At 34.3% G+C, this 20,162-nt stretch overlaps 1 protein-coding gene across 4 annotated transcripts in view; it reads right to left on the bottom strand.

Annotated features, from left to right (window-relative positions):
- Positions 1-20,162, bottom strand: part of LOC111427820 (maternal protein pumilio) — a 90,907-nt gene that overhangs the window by 7,537 nt on the left and 63,208 nt on the right. For 3 of the 4 annotated variants that reach the window (XM_023063140.2, XM_023063139.2, XM_023063142.2), the window contains 6 exons: positions 8,309-8,605; positions 7,074-7,311; positions 4,163-4,285; positions 1,237-2,078; positions 862-1,051; positions 148-316 (listed from right to left, as the gene is read on the bottom strand). In XM_023063140.2, the coding sequence (XP_022918908.1) occupies positions 148-316; positions 862-1,051; positions 1,237-2,078; positions 4,163-4,285; positions 7,074-7,311; positions 8,309-8,605 (1,859 nt within the window). The remainder of the gene's footprint in view (positions 1-147; positions 317-861; positions 1,052-1,236; positions 2,079-4,162; positions 4,286-7,073; positions 7,312-8,308; positions 8,606-20,162) is intronic. The other variant, XM_023063141.2, reaches the window with a different exon arrangement.

Raw genomic sequence — 20,162 nt, 5'->3', positions numbered from 1 at the left:
AAAAATTAAATAATAATTAATCAATTATGTAAATAAATAAGCATTTATTTGTCAAGTTTTAATTTCGTTTTTGAAAATGAGTATTAGAGAAATTATTGAATTAATTAACCTCATTTAGAAAATATTGGAAGAATAAAAAGGACTTACTTGTCGTTAAATCCACAAACCTCTTCGATAAGCAGCGCTCTTTCTGCTCTAGTTGCATGAGTGACACACTTCTCTACAACGTTACTTGCGAACTTGTGCTGACTGAGGCCAAGCACCTTTCCACGTACGCTGTTTATTAGTTTAGATTTGTCTTCTGGTTTTCCATGTTCTAAAGCAAAAACATAAATTAATACTCTTAACAATTAAATCTTAATATTATTATTATTATGACTAGTAATTAAAATACAAAGATTTATTAATAAGAAAGTATTTCTTTTTATAATCAGGTCAAACTTTTAAAATTTGATTAACATTCATGTTTAGAACTCTGAATAACTGCTGTTGCAAATGTAAATGCTTCTAGATGACATCAAAATATCTTGAACATGCAAATAGAAAGTGAAATAATCAAAATAATTAATAAGTAGTCGACATATTTGTTATTAAAATTGATATATTTAGATATTGAAGTAGATAAAATGCTTATTCATATTTGCGTGCGCTCTCTTTATTAATATTGAGCTTATCTTATGATAAATATAAAAAAAAACAATTGTGTGAGCCAATTGTTATCAATTTAATTATATGACACCACCGTTATATTGTGAATTATTAATCATATAAAAACATATCAAAACCCAATCTGATCTTAATAAAAAATTGAATTTAGAAATATATATATATATATATATGATTTAAAGTTTTTGTACTTACCAAGAACGTGCTGAATAACGTAGTTACCAAACTGATCCTGAATAAGCTGATCTGTGTGGGCGTGAAGTTCAGCTAAGATTGGGGCCGTTTGTTCGGGAGTGCAATGCTCGAGAATTCGCTGGATTACTCGGCAACCATAAGGGTGGGTTGATAAGGTATAAACTTGCCCAGCGAATGATGCTATTATAAACTGAAATATTCAATTTTTTTTTAATATAAATATATTTCAATATTTTCATGAAAAATTAAAAAAAAAAACCTGCATGTACCAGCATACTGAATCTAGTCAACAAAACTTTCTAGTACAAGTGAAACAAACTTTCTGTTTTGAAATCCAATGATAAATACGTTAGTGAGAAATTTAATAATATGTACCTGTAAAGCATTTGGATCAACACATTCAATACATTTCTGCACAACATGATTTCCATTTTGATCCTTGACACATTTTAAAACGTGTCCGTCGAGTTCCCTAACAATTTCCTGTTGTTGTTCGGCTGGAATAGATTCCAAAGCTTTCTGAATAACGCGACACCCGTACATTTGCAAGGCCAGCGGCAAAACGTGCCCGCGCACTTTCTGTGCTAAAGTGGTCTTCTGTTCGGGCGTACCAAATTCAAAGAACTTTTGGATAACGTAATTCCCGAACACGTCCGTCATTAAATTGTAAGCGGCCGATAATATTTCGTTGAAAACCATTTGTTTTTCGGCGGCCGTCGCCCTCTCCAATTTCTGTTGGATAAACCTAGAGCCGTGCTGATCCTGCGAGAACTCTACAATATGATTAGCCAGATCCCTCAATTGCAAATTGGGGAAACGGTTGTTGCGGAAGTCTTCTAATAAGCGAGATCTGCCCTGCGGGCCTTTGTCCAAGCTGTTGGAGACGGCGGCGGTCGTCAGTGAGTTGATCTTATTGAAGATTGAGTTCGTCGAGCCGAACATCGTATTCGCAGAGAGACTACCCGCCGTCACCGAGTTCCGGTATTTCGCCTCCGCTCCCGGCGCTGCCGACAACACCCTCGACGTCACCAAATTTCCCAATTGTAACGGAGCAGCCGTCGGGGGCGGCGTTAAACTCGCTGTTAACGGACTTGGACTTCCTCCCAATCCGTACGATGCCGGCCATTTCGGCCTGTAATCTAACGATGGTGAAAATGCCGATGTGTTTCTATCAAAAGAATCTCTTCTACCAGTTGATGATGTTGTTAATCCAAGACCTAAATATACATAAATAAATAATAATTAAAAAGTGTGAATTATCGAGATGTGATTTTTTTTTAAATATCAAAGTATTTTAGTTGCATAATTTCTTATGCAAAAATGTCAAAAGTATTAACAACTCTACGTTAAAAACGTAAAATATATAATAGAAAATTAATATTTACATTGTTAGTTTTAGTTCAATAACAATTTGTCACTTTTCATGAATATTTATTGAATTAAAAACCCGATACTTTCTGGTTCTAGCTCTAGTGTTAGTTCTAGTTTTAGTTTAACACCAATGTATCAATTTTCTTGAATATCTCTATATTTATTGTACTAAAACTATCACTAGTTCTAATATATGACCTAGAACTAGAAACATTCGGGTTTTACCGAGCGACTTTCAAGACGGGTAATAACCTGAATGTTAATCTAGTCTTCAATAAAATGTAGTATTTAGAAAAAGGTATTCTAACGATAATTTCATAACTATAATATCTAATAAAATCGTAACAGTAATAAAACCTTTAAAGTAAACCAATAAGTAATGTTTTAATGGTAATATTTTAAAGGTAATAGTAGAAGTGGTGGTTTAAAAAATTCTAATTAATGAAATTTTTTCAACCAAATAAACCGCATGGTACGCGATGTTAACTTTCAAAATGCCAGACCGGCTTTTAATTAGGCGAACGCGAGTGTGCGCGAGTTTAAAACAGCAACGGTTAACAGCAAAAAAAATGTTAGTGAACCGAGACCAGACGATTTTTGCCATATTTGATACGCCCACCATGGACGTAAGTAAGCGTAGCGTGAAAAGGAAATTATGAGCGGTAAGTAGTATCAGTGTTAGTAGTAGTTAGAAGTAGATGTAGTGGGTTAAGAGAGTGGTCGTCGAATCTATGCTGTCGTTCGACCAAAAACAGCGTTTGTACACTTTCTAAGTAACCAACAAGAGGTTGGGCGACGTGGCGATTGAGACAAATGGTTCGACTAAACGTTTACACGAGATCTTAAGTCTTAGTTGTTGGAATTACGAACGTAAAACACGCGACATATTACATGATATTGGCGTAAAAACTTTATTACTTGAGCGATAAAACGTGACAACATTCGGTCACACTTTCGATAGGAAATATTTGCCAACAATCTATGACTAAGAAAGAATTTAAATTGTAATCAAAAAATAGTCGTTGGAATTTCTTATTAATTTTAACTTCAAGGAAATCCTTCGAGACAAATAGAATTCTCCGTTAATGATTATTTTTTTATCGGGGGTGAATTGTTTATTTCTCGTTAAGAATTAATTTAATATTGGCCATGGTGTTAATTCGCTATATTAACAAGAGATTCTAAGTAAAGGGTGAAAAAAAAATCAATTAACTTAATGGATTTTGACAAAAACTACTTATTATTATCATTACTTATTCCATTATCTGATATTATTAATTATCTCATTTACTCTCTGGGAATTTGTAACTTAATAAACAATGTAATTATATATTAATTAACTGTACACATTATTACTGAAGGAATCATCAAGATTTTTCTTATTAATTTACGAGTTTCCTCAAACTTTAAATTCTTAATTGTTAACATTAACCATATCATTCCTTACAGCGATTTACAGCAATAGCTCGTTTGCGTAACATAAAATGGCTTTCAAAAGTGGCAAATTTGAAAGTTATCCCGTCAAATAAACACGAATTAATGCATACCAGGTAGTTTATATAAAAGCTTCGTTAGAACGAGTTATTAATGGGGAAATCGTTTTCACTTTGCATATTTTCTGTCATCTATTACACGATTTAGTTATATTTACAAATTATTTAGACAAAAGAATTAATTGTAAGTACGAACGTTTTTATGATTAGTGTTAATTGAAATAAAACTAGAACTAAAACCGGCACTATCACTAGAACTAACCATAAACCGTCTTTCCAGACGGCTAAATCCAAATGCTTCTAGTTCTAGGACTAATTAGTTCTAGTGATAGTACTAGTATTAGTTTAAAAAAGGATTAAAATTTACAATTAAAATAAATAAATAGGTACATTTTATACACAAAAAAATGATGATAATGAGAGTGTAGGATCCATACCTGCGTGTAAAGATGTTGTTGTGGCTGATGAACCAATGTTTCCAAGCGAAGAGCTGCCAAAGGGGGCTGAAGGGGGTGCGTGAAGCGTCGGGAATAAACCTGAACCAACCCCTTGTGCTACACCTGTACATCCCACACACCACAAACAACACAGTTAGTAAAAAAGAACAAAAATGCACATGATATTATTTTACATAAATTAGTCGTATTAAAAAAAAGATGATTTGGTGAAAGTTGGACATTTAACAACTATTCTCATTCAAGTCTATTGTAAATTGTGAAATGTTAAATTATTATTAAAAGTGACCTTTAGTTATTTATAGCATTTGCTTTCGCCGTAAATTGCAAATGATATATACATCTGCTTCTCACTTAACCGTGTCGGCGAAAGATTTTCCATCAAAATACGTAAACATTCGGTGCGGATTTGAAGGTGTTTAGAACCGATGGCTATTTAAAGTCAATTACTGCCAGACGTACTACTTTTCCCGTTAATTGGTTCATAAATTCTGATGAAAAACGAGCAAATCTAAAATAGGTGTGCTAAAACAACTTTTAAATCGATCAAAATGTAACATTGACAATAACTTTCAAATTTTTACCAAAAACTGTAAGAAAAATGTGACGTTTTTTCTTAAATGCGTGAAAAAAAGTGAGAGCCAAATAAGTTCTATCAACAGTTTTTTAAAACAATAACTTTCTAATTTATAGCGTGGTATGAGTCACTGAAACATTAAATTAAAAATCAATGTTGTATAAAATATATATGAATCTTTTTTCATATTAAATCACTACCAACTAAGTAACTATAAATTCTAACTTTTAAAAAAGAAAACATTAAATTGTTGTTACTTCATTGGATATCAGTCAAACCTTTTGCAAGGTACTAAAAAAGGTGCTTTTTTGTTCGAAGAAACCTAAATTTTGCAACCTGATTGAATCTATTAATTCAGAAATGCTTAGAAACACTAGGTTGCTTCTGTATTGTAAGGTAACTTGTCCAAAATATAAGCAGAAAATTGTCTCTGACCCAAAACTAGATGCTGCTTATAGATGAGTTGATACACCTGTAGAGGGCTAGATAAAGCTAAGTAAGTCGAGATACCGGTAATGGAAAACTAGATACTGGTAAATGACGACTAGATATTGCTTTTAAATGACTACGACCTTGTGATGAAGACTAGATACATCATACAGAAGACCAAATACTGTTGGCAGTAACTAGTTACTACTTGTAGAAGACTATATACTTCCTGCAGAATACCAAATACTGTTGAAAAAGACTAGAACTTCCTACTGAAGGCCAAATCCTGTTGGCACAAGACTAGATACTGCTTGTAAAAGACTACATTTTCTTTCAGATGACTCTTAACTTTGCCTAACGCAAACATAAACCTAACATAAACATAAAGTTTTTAAATTTAGATTTCATATTTACAATTTAATGGAAAACAAATGGAAATGTTATAAATTTCCCATAAAAAAAAACATACATTTTTACAAACATAAGATAAATTTAAAAATTGCTCCATGCTCAATTTGTTGCAATCGATAAAATGATATTTACAAAATAAAATACAGTTTAAAACAAAAAATAATAATTCAATTTATATACAAAGGTATCAAATGTTTATAATTAACGTATAAATGTATCTTTGTTTCTAAACCAAAACAAAAACCACTTAACGCCGATTATTATATAACGTTACAAAAGAGCCCGCAAGGTTTTAGCATAAAGAAGTGGACACAACGGTACATTTCTCACGTACGATATGTAGGACGCACCGTTCTTCACGACTCTCTAGGTTACAAATTTATACAGAAAATAACGGTACGGAAGTGAGACGGTGGCATCGAAAGAATTTCAACCTGATTTTAAATTGTGAATGGCTCAAATTACCGCTATTCATTTTATTGCTCATATTTTGTTTCAGATGTGTTTGAAGGATTAGTTACGTAAAACATTTGATAAGTACTTATTTGGCTTTACGTGTTTGAAAGTTATTACTCATTGTACGCTTGAGAATGTTCACTGAAATATTGTTTGGCGTTTTGTTTACAATGACTAATTTTAAATGACATCAGAATTTAATCTTGACCTTCGTGGTTAAAAAAATGTGGAAATTATCTAAAATGATTGAAACATAAATTATACAAAATATAAACCGTACTAGAGTGGTTGCATAAATAATCAGAAAGGAAGACAACATTTTTATCTACAAAGCACACAGATTTAAGGATGAGCGAGTGCCAATTTAAGTTGCACTATATACATGGAATGTTATGAATCTTAATTAGAACGTTATACATATGGAAATGTGAGAGATTTTTTTGAGGTGAATCAAAAATAATGTGCTCACTAATTAAGAGACGGTGTTGCGAGAAGTAAATTAAACATAGGTGTGAAAAATTTAATCAATCATTCATCAGTGATGGTAAATAGGCGCCGTAAATTTATGTCCGCAAATGTTATTAATGATTTGAAATGGGAGCTAGCGTGGCAAAATACGATTACAGCGATTTCAATATACTATCACGCTGTGGCGCGTTTCAACACCTATGTTAATCGGGATTTCTTGTCATAAATACTGAGTTATTCCATTCGTTCTCAACTATTAATAATCTTCTATTCTATCGATTGAAACAAATTTATAACCAAACTTATTTGGAAAATAACAATTTGTTACATTCGATCCTTTCTATTTAACGTCAAAAAGTAAAAGTAATTGTGGCAAACAAAAAAAAACTTTCTATCAAGTAAAAATATTAATTAAATTGATATAGATAGACAAGAGAGAGCTTTACCAACTTCATCGTGTCTATTTATATCAAAGGAATAACTCAGCATTAAATGAGAATTGTGGAGAGTAAGGGAGGTGATTACGTTAATGTGTTAACGACGTTTACTTACCGCTAAGGGTGGTTCCATTGACCGAAGTATTGACGTTGGCGCCGTAGAGACTTTGCGGGGTGCTCGAATAGAGGGAAGCCCCTGCGGGCGTTTGTCGTGACGCTTGCGGTTGGACCAAAACGGGAGCAGGACTGACGAGACGCATCGGGGTGCCATTTCTCATGGCGGCTCCCTGGGCCATAAGTATCGGCGTATTCTGGTCGTAGTATGGGACGATGTAACCACCGGGTACTTGAGGCTGTAGAATTCCCCAAAAACAACCCTTGTTTAGTTTTTTGTACATTTTATTTACATTATATTAGATTTTTAGTTAAGTTAAATAAAGGAAAATCCACACAAATCACAACTTTTTATGATTTTGTGATTTTGCTCAAATTCTTTGCATCTGATTTAAAATTTATCAAATCTCACATTCAATCTAAATATTCCTTAGTTCATATTATTTGCTTTTAGAAGACAAAAACTTGGTAAAATCTAACTTCTCGATCGCAAGATATTATTTATCATACTCATCGAAGATACATAACATTAGCTGAGGCAGCTTTTTGTAGTAAATTGAAATTTCTGTGAGTTATGAAACCACACGACAATAGAGTCAAAGAGATTATCCAATAGAAACCAAATTGTGGAGTTTGCAATAATACGCTTGATATGATACATTTAACGAGAACATACGATTATGTAACGAAATGTACGTGAGTTGTTAATTATACAATATCAAATAACCTATGTTGGATTAAGATTCAATTTGTTTGATTTGTTTATTTACTATATTTACACGAAATAATATATTTCTTATTACAAATGTACAAAAATAAGAACATTAAAATGAATGTTCGAAGGTATCTTTTTAAAAGAAGTTGTAATGATGTCATTTACTGGACGAATAAAAAACCGGTCTTTCATTTTTAACGAAGCAACTTAACGGTACTTTGGAATTTTAAGGAATGTTTCCAGTAAATTTTCTGTTGTAAATATTCCAACAACTATAAATTACATTCTGTACAGTCGAATCGAAATTTACAAGTTTATACAAACTGTCCGGAGACAGCGTCGATTCGACAATGTTACACATCGAATGATTTAATAGTTAGACGCCGTCGCCAAATATGGTTTTCGAGAATGCGTTATTTATGTATGAGTGTCACGTAAGTATCTCCTACGAGTATAGACAGAAAGAAAGGGACGACATCGTCAAAAACGATAAAAAAGTTAAAAGATGGAAAGACTACTACCTGGACTTGTTGTTGGGCTTCTGTGCCGTTGGGAGTAAGCGGTCTGCGTGCTCCATTACTGGCTCCCTGCTGTATCAAATTAGCCGGAGCCGGGTAAACCCAGGGACCAACCCCGTAATATTGATGGACCCCTGCAGGAATTAAGTATTGCTCCTGCTGCGGGTTCAGCACGTACGGCGTCTGCGGAAAAGCCGCTTGCTGTTGTTGCAAATACTGTTGCTGTTGTTGTAATAACTGCAGTTGAGCGGCGTTATTCGATGCCGCGGCTGCCTGGGTCTGTTGAGAACGGAATAATTGCTGAAAAAGTAATAAAACAATATTAATCAATTTTACTCCTTTAATGAAGCGATTTTGATACTTAAGAAACAGGTAACGAATCCCGCGACAATGTACATAAACGGTGAAGAGTTTTTCTTGTTTGGAGATATCAACGGGACGTGAAAAGACGAACTTTAGAAGTGGTTTTTAAAACGTCGTTATTTCCGGGTTCTTAAACACAGTAACAAAGCAAGTAGCGTTTATTCTGCTACACGAGACAATGACCCTTTTTAACGTAGATGACATAATGTGGCAGTAAAGTATAAAAAGTACAGGTTTAAGTACCTTTTTTATTATCCGAAACAAAAAATAGAAAATTATTTTCTTGGAAAATTTATTTCTAAAAATAGGTGTCGTTAAAAATACTGTTAAAAATATTTTTAAACCTAACTAAAGATAAAAGTAAATGGAGTTGTTGTTATTAATAATTTTATCGATACAATGTAAACGTCACACTCCTGCTGGAACCGTTTTGTACAAAATTATCTTTACTTTGTGCTCGCTTTATTACACCACTGTGTATTTCGGCACATTATAATTATCAGCGCCGGCCTATAAAGGCCATTAATTGAACCCCCCTACCCTTTTCGCCCAAAGCCCAATATTGCGAATTCCACGCATATCAGGTTTGAAACAAAGCATTGAATAATTTATTACGATCACGTTTGTAAAATACGCCAATATGCAAATTGACATAGATTATTTTCAATTTTACTACACGGCAAACAATAAATTGCGGGAAACATTCAAATTCAATTACCAGTTTATGGGGTTTGCGGAAATCGGTGTGATTGTCGGGACGAACAATTCTAAGCAATCCAAACCCATTAAGTGTGTGGAAACAAGAAACAACGACAGATTCATTCCAGTAATTACAACGGCCGGTAATTACAAGATTTCGCAATGATTCTAATCGATTTCCCTTCAAACTAATTTAAGAGTCAGACACGAAACGAAAGAAAGTCCGAGTGGAAAAGTAGCGCTTGTTCGTGAGTTTGGCGCTCAGGAGGTGCCAATTTAAACTCCATCAGAAGTTCGAAAAAGTGGAGCACTCTCTGTGTGTGGGACTTTTCAAAGTCACCCGAAAAAATCGAACATGCCCAAACTTGATTCTTGACTTACATAAATTAGTATTATAAAAAAACCCGTGATGGAGAGACGACGAAGAAAGAGAATAATAGGAATGAGAATAATAAGTAAGTGAATAAATGTTAACATTCCATGCAATCGTTTTCGTTCTTTTTCGACGACCCGGACGAGATATCCAAATTAATTCATCAGTCGGGTGGCCCAGACCGATTAACCGTTTTTGCAAGTATAATTTGCAGCGAAAAAAGTCGGTAAATTCAACTCAAAGAGAAAGAATGCTCAATCTTACTCCTATTGTAGTTCAAAAAAAATAATGAATATTGTATTGCGGTCTTTTTTATCTAGGCTATCGTAAAAACCAAAGATTGATATAACGGGACTTTTTATTTTACTGTTTGTACACAAAATACAAATAATTAGAACAGAAAACCGCAGCGATATCGATGATTTCGTGAGAAGGAGAAAACGCCGCAGTTATTAAAATAATTGTTCCGCATTTAAACTATTTAAAGAGAAATTAATAAGTGAATTTTAATTTAATTATGATAAATATTTTTTTTACTATGAAGAAAAAAATGTATTTGATTCATATTAAAAAAGAAAGTATGAAATAACAATGCGCAAAAAACACGTTATCTCTTATTCTAATTTAATAAAATTGATTTTATATTTACACACCAACGATATTGAATGCCCTTTACGCGGAAACCTTACTAAAGTGTACGCTTAGAACTTTATCCAATAATGTTTGCAGCTCAATCGATTTAATAATAAATAAATTGTATTACAGTAAAAGAGAAAATATTGTTCTTGTAATAACTTCCATCAACGGCCGTAATCAATCTTCTTTCTTTTGAACTACAAAAAATGTTTAGACGTGTAACTTCGAAAAGGAATAGCGTGATTAGGATTGATGGATGATACTTCTACACAAGTCGATGTGTGAGTGGTAAGTGTCCTTTATCGATTGAACAATTCTTGCATAAATAATGTAGTTCGCATTATCGTGCGATGTACAATACACATGCTGGTAGTTACACGATTACAGTGGTTATGTGGTGATATGTGGGCAGATAGGTGTATCTATCTACCATGATTTGAAAATAACTTGAAAACTTAATAACGGTACAATTTGTCAGTAAAGCTCCGAATAACTCACAATTTATCTAAAACACGAGCTTTTCAAGTGCCGTTACGAACGGTTTACGAGTGGCGTTTTCGATAAAAGGCCCCTAGATAAACTCGAGAAAATCGTGTTACACAAGATCGTGATATAATTTTAGTACGTATGGGAGTAAACTACTTTACGAGTTACGGAAATCTTAAAAGCAATCGTGGTATCGGAATGAAACGAGGAACATTAACAGAAAACGTCATTAACTGTTTCATAAAGATCTTACGGTGTAAACGCATAAACAAAAGTGCATCAAAGAGTAACTCGTGTAATGAGTACATTACATTTCAGAGTACACGTTTTCCCCGTCTATGGTAATTAGGACCAAGCAAAGTAGGGAAAAGTGAGTCACGTCTTTGTAATTAAAAATTCATTAAAAATCACATTGTTAAGCTTAATTATTTCAATTCAGTAAACAAAAAGCGAATACGTCAAAAGCAGTTTGAGTTCATTGAAAGATGAAACGATGTTGTTCGTTACATTGTAAACTACACGAAAATCGATAAGCCAGATGGTACCTGTAATTACAACAGTAATTATTCTACATCCATGGCTAAACTACAATTATCACGCCGATTGTGAATTTAGCAACAGGTAATAGATGGATAGAGTCGAGGAATTGTTGGTGTGTGTCACTAGTAATTATGTAAGAAACGTTGTTACTTATAGACAATTACTTTTGATTAGATTTGAGTAAAATTATCTTTGAGAATTTATATATTAATAGAACTTAATTTAATTTCATTCAATATCATATATATTCATCTTTGCTCGGATAATTAAGAATCTTGTTAATTTAAACAACGGAGTAGATCAAATCAAAACTTAGAAGAGGAACTGAAAGATTCGGAGAATAGTTCTGTTAGGATAGTTAATAGATTACTTAACGAAGGCAACCCCAAGGCCATAAAAGACAAAAAAACAACCATGACTCCAATGCAATCCTCATCTTCATTTCCTTAACATGTATTGTAGTGTATTATCCAATTAGTATAGTGCATAAACAATCTGGTTGAAAACATTCATTCCTAAAATGACCCATTTGTGAATGTGTGTATAGTTTGAATTTTTTATATCTAACATGCCATTACACTTGATTGTATTGACAGTATTGATTAACGGCTTGCCTTTACTGAGATGGAAGTGCAGTGCACGGTCAAAACATACTATGGAAATGCAAATGAAACAATTAACAGACATTCACAAACGGAATTTTGCAAACTTGCACAACATCGCTTCGTTTCTTCGAGTAATCAAAGCAAAACTATAAATTCATACAAACTGTCCAAATAGCTGCATTTTGCGTTACTATTCCTTCTCTTATCAAATATTTGGACATTTCTTCCATAGAGTTTAGTGTGCTCCTTTATTGGTTAGTACCATATGACGAGCTTTTATATCTACACAGGAGAGACCTGGATTTGCTGGCATATGCAGATGACTAGACGATAACTACTGGTATGCCGAAAAAGCAGTGGCACCCTTAAGAAAATGGTTGTCCAGAATACTAGGCTCTTCGATAATGAAAAAAAAAAAAGCTTTTAGTAACGGCCAAAATAGCGTTGAGAAGATATGAAGAAGGAAATAGCAATAAACTACAAAGTTAGATAAGATCACTCAAGAAATAGCAAAATTTTTAATTAACACATCATAAATTGTAAAGGTTACAAAAGAGAAATCGAATTGTAAAATTATATAATAAATATAGTTATCACAAAAAATAATTATAAAATCTGTTATTGTTATTATCTATCTTTGCTAAAATAAGTACTACATAAAAGTAATTAAAGAAATTGAATTGAAACAAATCTGCTTGAGCTTTAAACTTACAACATTTACAAGATTACAAGATTACACGTTATTGCGAGAAACATTTGTTAGAATTCTTTGGTAAGTGTAGGTTAATACTAAGTTAAATAGAGCGAGATAAATGAAATTGTTATAGGAATAAACTAACCCTTCATTACTTTAGGATGTTGAAGTATTACCAAGAAAAAATTGAAATTTATTTAAATTGAATACAATAAAATCCATAGAACCGCGATTTCATAAATGATATCCATTACATTGTTAGGTTTTTGTGTATTGCTTCAAGGTAAATCCGTATAATCATAAAATTCATTTCGCTGCCCACGGCATTATCAGTATAATCTAAGACTAATGATACACGGTTTTCGATTAGTTTCCATTGTTGTATTGATCGAACGTAAATGGTTTAGGAATCAAGGCGAAAACGAATTACTATCAGAATTTATTACGGACCTCCACCACCTTCGCATGCATAATGTTAAAATAATAGCGCAATGAACTTTCTCGTTGTACATTGTAATTTACAATACACCATTAACATAGACGAAGAAATTGTGCCAACGGCCGTTTATAGCGGCAACCTTGGTATTATTTTTCGTAGGCCAAATGTATATATCACGCCCACAAAGTTATATGCAAATGCTGTTGTCTGCCTTGGCGATCCAAATATTTTCTATTACGTAACACCACTTCTTCTCGACGAACGTTTACTTTTTCGAAAGCTACACTTCTCTACGTTTTAGACCTCTCACAACACAATCGCTCACTCTTTACAATGTAGACAATTTCAGTTTTCCATTAACGCACTATTACCGGGCTATTAGAAATAGTGGTCAGTTCGTTGCAGGTAATGGACTATTATTGAATTAAACGATCATACTACCACAACAACGTCAAGTCCCGTTAGAACAAGGAAAACTAGGAAATTCTTGGGAATGCGATTTCACTTCCTTTGTCGCTTTGTTCTTACAAAGGAAAGCGGATCTAAGATCTAAGATAGTAGTTGATTTTGTTGAGATAATAGATGGTGTAGTAAATGGTTTTACAGCGAAATTTCGATTAAAAAAGTTTAATTCGAGATTGATGAATAATGGTTGTTGTTTACGAGGACGTTAAAAAAACGACGTGTCCCTCCCGTAAGTATAATGACGTAAAATTAAAAGTTTGCCCCACATTCTGCGCGAGTTTACCACCATTAATACACTTCATTTAACCAAGTAATTATGACAGAAAGGGTCGGTGTATTTTACCGGAAAAATAACGCTGTAAAAACTTTTTAATTAAGTACCGGTATCCCCCTCGGTATTTTCGCCTGTTACCTCGTCGCAGGAATGTCTACGTAGGTAGGTAGGAAGCAAGCAGCAGCAACACGATTCGCAGGAAAAGAAGTACGACCCTGTTCTGAAGTGGGGCACATCACGATCGACTAACGGACCTGAGGAGGTCGTTACTCCGGTCTTCGGCCGTGGATTCATGGGTTCAACGGAGTTCACGGCACCGACAGTTCTTTGCCCAGTTGCTGGTATTGTTAAGAGAACTTGAAGAAGGTCGAGTAACGATTACAAAAGCTAAACATAACAAGTACCTGCGTTGTATTAACTATTAAACGCTTATAACACTTTCAAAGATAAATAAAGAATCTTGTTTAGATAGGGTTTTATTTTGTAAAGAGAATAATTACAAAATTTACGCAACGTAAACAATAATAAAATGTTTATCGAGCATACAATAGGACATATTTTGTAACATCAAAAATAATTGATGAAACTGTCAAGAGTTTTCTAATTTTATGTGAAATAATACGCGCTGCGTTCTGCTATCCCCTTTTATCATATCCCACAAGTACCTCGTTGAAAACCAAGTTCCAGAACCTTGGGCCAAGATCGAGCCTTAGGGGCATCCCACTACCATCTTCCTAACAACCTCCAACTCCACCCACCTCAACCTCCTCAGTCTCTCAGATAGTCAAGCACCATGTTTCCATATTGATAAAACGAATTAATGATAAAAGACAGGTTGATCAACATGGTTAATAGATCATACCTCAATTTGGAAACCTAGCGAGGTAAACTCGACAGAATGGAAAACCTTGTTGTACAGGAATTAATAAGGGGTAAAGAGCACGAAGAAGATACCGATAAGATGTGCGGATAACTTGAGGAAATTGGCTGACCACTCGATACGATTGAAGAGGAGTATTTAACATTAAATATAAATGGGTGGATATCACGATAAATTTAAAGTAGAAACTCAACGAGATGGAAATTGGGTTGAAAGAATCGATTTTTAACGCTTGTAGACAATTTGCAACGTACACAGCCGCAAGAGCTTTTCTCTACGACCATTACAAAACTGATTTTCATAATTGGAAAGTCGACGCATACGTAATGCGGTCGATTTGTATCGCGTAAAATGGATGCAGAGTACCTGTCAAATTGCGTACTGTTAGTACATGCTTCCTGAATATACGCGATCAGCGTAGTGTACGTGCCTGAAAACGGGAATATAAACGTTTTGTTTATAGTTATGAATATGGATGGTTTGAATTGGATTGTACACAAAACGTGGTCGTGTTAGTTAGAGTAGGAGGAAAGTGAGTAATACGGATTTCGATATGAAACGTTGTTTACCAATATCAAACAAATCAGTCAAACGTTTGGTCGTAAAATCTGAAAGAAAATTAGACGCCGCGCCGATGTGGTGTTATACGAGTTTAGTCATTCATTATACGCGTCGGTGGTAAAAAAACCGTCGCATTGCGTCGCCTCACATGATTGATATCGCTAACTTTCCCGTAATAGACCGGGCATTCGAGAGGTCACGAAACGGCTTGCCGCCTTTCGCCTTTTACCACTACGGTACAATACCACAGGTTTATTTTAATATGTCCGTGACGAAGCCGAAATCCGCAACCAGTAATGACCGGTTGCCAACTTCGACGGGAGTTGTAATGTCGAATGTCAGTGATAGTACCGTTGATTTTCAATTATGATACGTTTGCTACCTCACCTTAGCTCTTTATTACTGCCGTAAGCGAAACTGGCGTGGGCCTCAGTCGTCAATAAGAAAATAATAACGTACTCTGTCTCGCAATTAAAGTTTTGTATCGAGCTAAAAATTTTATTGCAGATGACTTTTACCGTTATTCGATATTTTCTTTCAAACGGTAGTACATAGTAAATATTCATTGAAATAATAACATTTTGAAATACCTAAAATATGTAAAATAATATTAGAACACATTTTGAAATCAAAAATCTTTCCACTTCGAATTGGAAAGTTCATGAATACTGCATATTTCAACAATTATTTTATTTGTTTAAATCCATTAATAGAATATGAAAGCAAGTTAAATATTCATAAGTACTTTTTCGTTTTTGTTGAACTTTCCATTGATCTAATAATAATTGATAATAAAATTTTGTGGAATAATTGAATCATTCAGAAAAATCGACATTCGTTGCGGTGTGCCAGATAGACAATTACCTGGAAACGGCTCGTTACCACGAAGTGGACTCTTTTCAGAGCCAACAACACTGAACGCTACAATTTGCTGACCTGTTCTGAAAATGGCTGACAGCACCCCAGGGGAGCTCTAATAACCCCCATGCTTTCGGAACTACGTGACCACAATGCACGTCTGGACGCCCAGACAATTACTGACGATGGCAAAGGTACGCAAACCAAGTCTATTTGCGTCCGCATTGTTTTCAGTCAGGCAACAACACCTCTAATTAAAATGTGCCAACTGCAATTACACCTGGCAGTCACGTCCCAGCAAGAAAGCACAATACTCCACCCAGATCCGAACTGTTATATTGTACCCTCGCTAATACAGAAATAGAAATTTCAATCGCGTCGACTTGAAAAGCTTAAAAAGCTTTAAAGCTCGTTACGAACGACCGCGGACATCGATTTAATTGACACTAGATGTACCGTTATACATGATCTCATCCCAATTAACGGTACTCAGAATTGCTGCAAGTGTTAAATATCATCCGGGTTATAATTGCATATCAGCACAATAAGTCCGTGGAGGGACAATTGAAACGAAACTAAAAATAAATATCGATCTTTAACACGGCCCGGATTAAAGCGGATACAAGAACACACACCAGAGAGAAATGTAACTCAATTTGCCGCGACCAATTTGAGAGTGAATTTTTAATCGCTTCCATTTGAAATCGCTGTTTTGAAAGCCGAGTAAAGCGAACCCGAATTCGCTGGTGGGCATTTTTTGCCGTGAAATGAAAATGACTGGAATTTATGGCGCAAAAGAGACCAAATTTTAATATTCAATTAAACAAATTTAACATTATTTGGAAATATTCGAACATTCATTTCGATAATGAAAATGAAGAATTTAACCAAATTTTTAGTTTATATTACAGTTATAACAAAAATAAAAATTATGAAATATTATCTACAACATTAAATCTATTTTAGTAAAAATACGATTTAACATAAATTCTTCAGTTGCCAAAAACACAATAGAAACAGATTTGAAATTTAAATATTGCCTACAAATATTTGGTTTTCAGAAATTGCTTCTTTATGCCAAGTTTTGTAGAGAACTTATGTTAAGAATTATTAAGTCCAAGTCGAAGTACTTTAAGTTTAATTATAGAAGACGGTTATTCAGCCATGAATCTCGGTCTCTAGTGAATTAGCGTTCGTTAGTTTAGCAACGATATCGGGAAACTCCATAACCGTCATACGACATGGCACCCGCAGCTCGGTCCATTATAAATGCAAACGCCTCGAAATGGGCGTACAACAATGGACTAAAGCATATGACAAGGCCATTGTTTCCTGAACAGATGTTGGTGAACCTCGCTCTTGCTCAATAATACACACTCGCAATACACCATCTCTTCTCTACGTCCAACTATTTTACATTTTTAACAAATACAGAAACTAAAAAGACGAACTGAATGGTGTTATTATGAACAACCCGAATAAACACGTGGAATGCATATTCGCAAACTGTAAATCGACGAAGAAGTGTGTTACGGTGTCCGGTTAAATAACCTGTAAGTGGGTTGCAGAGTCGGTGGCTTTGCGATTGCTTCCGATAGAACACGGCTGCCGCCTCCCGTCGGCTAAAGAAAACAGGTTACGTCGGTGTTCGTCAATGGGAAATGAAGTGGATCGTGAGAAACGGATCGGATTTGTTCTCGGACGATTTGCTACGCAACGGCCAAGTCTTGATGTTTTAACGACCGGACAAAGAGTTTCAGCAAAAGCGAGTACGTTATTAGCCCCGCGGAGGAAGCGGTTGCGGAAACGAGAAGCGAATGTTATGCAGGCAGCATTCACCGACTTAGGAAATCTCACTCATAAAAAGATCACGTTTAACGAACCACAACAACCCCTTTAATCCTTTGTTGAACTATTTCCGTTTCTTTGATTAAACTACAATTTTGATTTTATTTGGAATTTTCTCAATAAGTTACGAGTTTTACGTAAGCTAGAAACTATCGGTTTTAAATAGTTTCGTTATCTCCTACGTAGTGAGTATGTTATGAAAAACTGTGAAACACTAAAAATATTTTGCGTAGATTTTTATCTTCAAGAATTGCAAAGCAAAACACGCACGTTCAAACATTCTTTTGCATTTGCAAATACATTTTTAGTATTTAAAAAAAAATCTCATAATAATTTCAACCTAAAAAACAAAATATATATAAATAATTAATAATGAGATTGTAAATGAATACTACTCGACTAGAAGTTGAAACTACTGAATAGAAATTAGTTCTGAAACGTTGATGGTTCAAATTTCTAAGGTGTTTCTAAATCTGTGCTAAAAGGAAACGCGTCGCTTTTCCAATAAATAATCCATAGTTGTAAATATACTCTGTCGAGATTCAGATGAATTAATCCTGGTCGCATAACACAGTTTCGTCGGCATGTTTCATCACACCCGATATTCCTGCGCATCACTCTAATAATCCCAACGCAAATATTTAGTTTGGCGTGCGGCTCTAGGAACCTTTATCGATCTTCCCCGTATACTGCTTGGAAATTAATTATTCAATTAAAATCACCGGTAAACACAATAAACGCTTTACCTGAGCCACCCAGTGTCGTCGTACTCTGAAGGGCCCCCCTGAAAATACACCAACCCATTGTGGCAGTTCATTGTTTCCGAAAATGGATGCTGTGTATAGTTTTCCAGTAGAAAGGGTGCAGGATAACGAATCCTAGATAAGCGACGTTTTTAGTTGGACCTATTGTGATCTTTTTTTATGTCCCGCCACCGAGAGATAATAATTTATTTTTGGGACTGAAAGGATTTACGAACCTTTTATAGCGTTGTCGGTATAATGAGCTGATAGCCACTGATAATAGAGTCATAACCGGGAAAGCTCCGCTTTCAAATCGAAAAATATTTTTTATGGAAACGTTCCCTGTTTACATTAATGCCGTCGACGAAATAACGCCGAGTTGCGAGCAGGTAATAACAGGCCTGTTCAGTAATATGATGAATAATGAATCCAATCTCTATCAGAATAGCATCGCTAATAAGCGGAATTGCAGGTTTTCGACTTTAGATATTCTAGGAATTATTCATTAGTTAGATTGCAAGATGGTTACCCTTTAGGATATTGCAATAATACACAAAAAATGTACACACGTGGACAATTGCCTATGATGAAAACTATTACGCAAATAAGAAAAATCACCAGAAATAAAATATTTATTCATTTAAGGTTACTTTAAAAACACTCAAAACCTATTTAGTAAATCTATAAAGAAATCACGTAACGGCATTTAATCTAAATACTTATCGGCAGAAATAAATAAAATTAATTCAGAACGTTGCGTGTCAACACAGCTGAGTGAAATGCTAGGAAATTGTGTTGGTGAAAGATAATAGAGTCATTAATGATAATTTTAAACGTGAGCGCTTAGATTGCACGTCTCATTATGCTCTTAGAGCCCGGTAATGTGAAAATGAGAATTAAATTGAGGGGGAAGTGTGAATATATGTAGTGCATTTTACTATGATGGCAGCATTCATTGCTTGATTGAATACGAAATGAAAATGTTTTACCTTTAGAAAAGTCGTAAACACAATCTATTAAATTTTCAATTGCTACGGTCTTAACTTGAACACGAAAAGGTTACCATTACGACCCCCTTGTGGTTAATAATACAAATTGTATGAGAACTGTTTGTAAATTATGTTATTGGGGCGTATCAATATTAGATATTAAATCATAATACTTGCGAGCAGGTTTAATAGTTGAATAATTTGCATATTTATATCTAATGCAATAAATTCCCTGTATTTACAAATTATTACACTATTTTATTGCAAATCACTACGTAAAACACTTAAGCTATCATTAGAACTAACACTAAAACTAGGCTAAATCCGAAGCTTTCTAGTTCTAGGTCTAGTGTTAGCTTTAGTTCAATTATTACCAACCCTGAAAGCCTTCCTATTTACTTACT

Source organism: Onthophagus taurus, chromosome 6, assembly GCF_036711975.1.
Source record: "Onthophagus taurus isolate NC chromosome 6, IU_Otau_3.0, whole genome shotgun sequence".
NCBI classification, from domain to species: Eukaryota; Metazoa; Arthropoda; class Insecta; order Coleoptera; family Scarabaeidae; genus Onthophagus; species Onthophagus taurus.
This window is presented reverse-complemented; position numbering and strand designations above follow the sequence as displayed.